The sequence below is a fragment of the Aplysia californica genome, unplaced genomic scaffold, assembly GCF_000002075.1.
Source record: "Aplysia californica isolate F4 #8 unplaced genomic scaffold, AplCal3.0 scaffold00034, whole genome shotgun sequence".
NCBI lineage: Eukaryota > Metazoa > Mollusca > Gastropoda > Aplysiida > Aplysiidae > Aplysia > Aplysia californica.
This window is the reverse complement of record NW_004797304.1, coordinates 1,125,835-1,127,521: the sequence shown is the minus strand read 5'-3', so window position 1 is coordinate 1,127,521 and position 1,687 is coordinate 1,125,835. Positions and strand designations below refer to the sequence as shown.

Below are 1,687 nucleotides of genomic sequence, written 5' to 3'. Positions count from 1 at the left end.
CTTGTGTTTCTCTTTTATGTTTCTCTCGTCCCTGTGTTTCTCTCGTCCCTGTGTATCTCTCATCCCTGTGTTTCTCTCGTCCCTGTGTTTCTCTCGTCCCTGTGTTTCTCTAGTCTCTTGTTTTTCGCTCTTGTGTTTCTCTTTTATGTTTCTCTCGTCCCTGTGTTTCTCTCGTCCCTGTGTATCTCTCATCCCTGTGTTTCTCTCGTCCCTGTGTTTCTCTCTTGTGTTTCTCTAGTCTCTTGTTTTTCGCTCTTGTGTTTCTCTTTTATGTTTCTCTCGTCCCTGTGTTTCTCTCGTCTCTATGTTTTTCTCATCTCTTTGTTTCTCTCGTCCTTTTGTTCCTCCGTCTCTCAGTGTCTCTCATACGCGTTTTTCTGATCTCTGTGTTCTTTAAATGTTCTCTCGTCTCTCTTTTTCTCTTCCCTTTTAGCATCTTTTGTCCCTGTGTTTCTCTCGTCTCGTTGTGTTTTTGTTTGTACCTACACAATGTTAACCGTGACATTTCTTGTGTGGACAGGCAAACTGTGCCCGTGTCTTTGGCGGATCTGGCTGGACAGCCGGACAGTTGTCGTTCGTCTTATGACAACCTGGTACTTCCGTCGTACGAGGATGCAGGTGAGTCTTGAACTTCCGGCCACAGGTGGATAATCTTACTTGCCATTTTATTATTGTTGTTGTTGTTGGTGGTGGTGGTGGTGGTGGTGATAGAGTGTGTGTGTGTGTGTGTGTGTGTGTGTGTGTGTGTGTTTGTATGTGTGGGTGTGTGTGTGTGTAAGTGTGTGTGTAAGTGTGTGTGAATGTGTGTGTGTGTGTGTATGTGCATGAGAAACAAAGAGAGAGCGAGGGGGGGGACTGATTTTTCTAAATTTTGGTTTACTTTTCAACAATGTATTTTGTAGTAAAAGCATTTTATGTGGCAACCTCGGGCTAAAGATAGTGTGTTGTTTTTTTTTACTTCAGGGCAATATTGACAGTGTGTATGTGTAGTAGTGCGAGCGTATGTCTACAGGTGTATAAACATATATATATTATATATATACACATATGTGTAGGCGTGGGTTTATTAAATGTGTATGTGTATATGTGTATGTGTATATGTGTGTGTAAACAAGTGTATTTGTGTGTGTGTTTGTATGTGTGTGCGTGTGTGTATGTGAGTGTGTGAGTGAGTGTGAGTGTGTGTGTGCATTTAGTCTGTACGCTGACAAACTTTATACCGTAATACTACCAACACCCCCACACCCGAAGGCTAATGTCGCATTGGTCTGCTTCAGTGAAGGAGCCTCCCCACCTGAGCACGAGACACAGACCCCAAGCGGGACCTCCGAGCGGGTCGGCGAGACAGGGTGTGGACCCCCGTCAACTTGCTGCACAGCTGGAGGGGATTCGCGAGGCTGGCTCGCCTGCTGAGAACTCGCCTAGCTCCTCCCACCCCGATGTAGCCACGCCCTCTGTGTCCTCGCCCTGTAGTACGCCTAGGTCGGACCCGACTAGCACCTCCTCTGATAGACAGCAGAGGCCGCCTTCTGCCTCCTCCCACGCCCCCGGAGGTGCGGACAGAGGAGATAGGGTGAGATTATTGTGTGGTGTTTTTGATGATGATGATGATGATGATGATGATGATGATGATGATGATGATGATGATGATGATGATGATGATGATGATGATGATGATGATGACGAT

The 1,687-nt window shown here is 46.1% G+C and overlaps 2 protein-coding genes across 2 annotated transcripts in view; both read left to right on the top strand.

The window, feature by feature from the left end:
• LOC101859762 overlaps positions 1 to 1,687 on the top strand; it is a 26,746-nt gene that overhangs the window by 15,353 nt on the left and 9,706 nt on the right. Inside the window, exons 5-6 of the mRNA XM_013091349.2 lie at positions 521 to 618; positions 1,278 to 1,573. Coding sequence (XP_012946803.1) covers positions 521 to 618; positions 1,278 to 1,573 — 394 coding nt within the window. The remainder of the gene's footprint in view (positions 1 to 520; positions 619 to 1,277; positions 1,574 to 1,687) is intronic.
• LOC118479182 (activating signal cointegrator 1 complex subunit 2 homolog) overlaps positions 301 to 1,687 on the top strand; it is a 3,754-nt gene continuing 2,367 nt past the window's right edge. The window contains exons 1-2 of the mRNA XM_035973845.1: positions 301 to 618; positions 1,283 to 1,573. Of these exons, the coding sequence (XP_035829738.1) occupies positions 490 to 618; positions 1,283 to 1,573 (420 nt within the window). The 5' untranslated portion in view covers positions 301 to 489. The remainder of the gene's footprint in view (positions 619 to 1,282; positions 1,574 to 1,687) is intronic.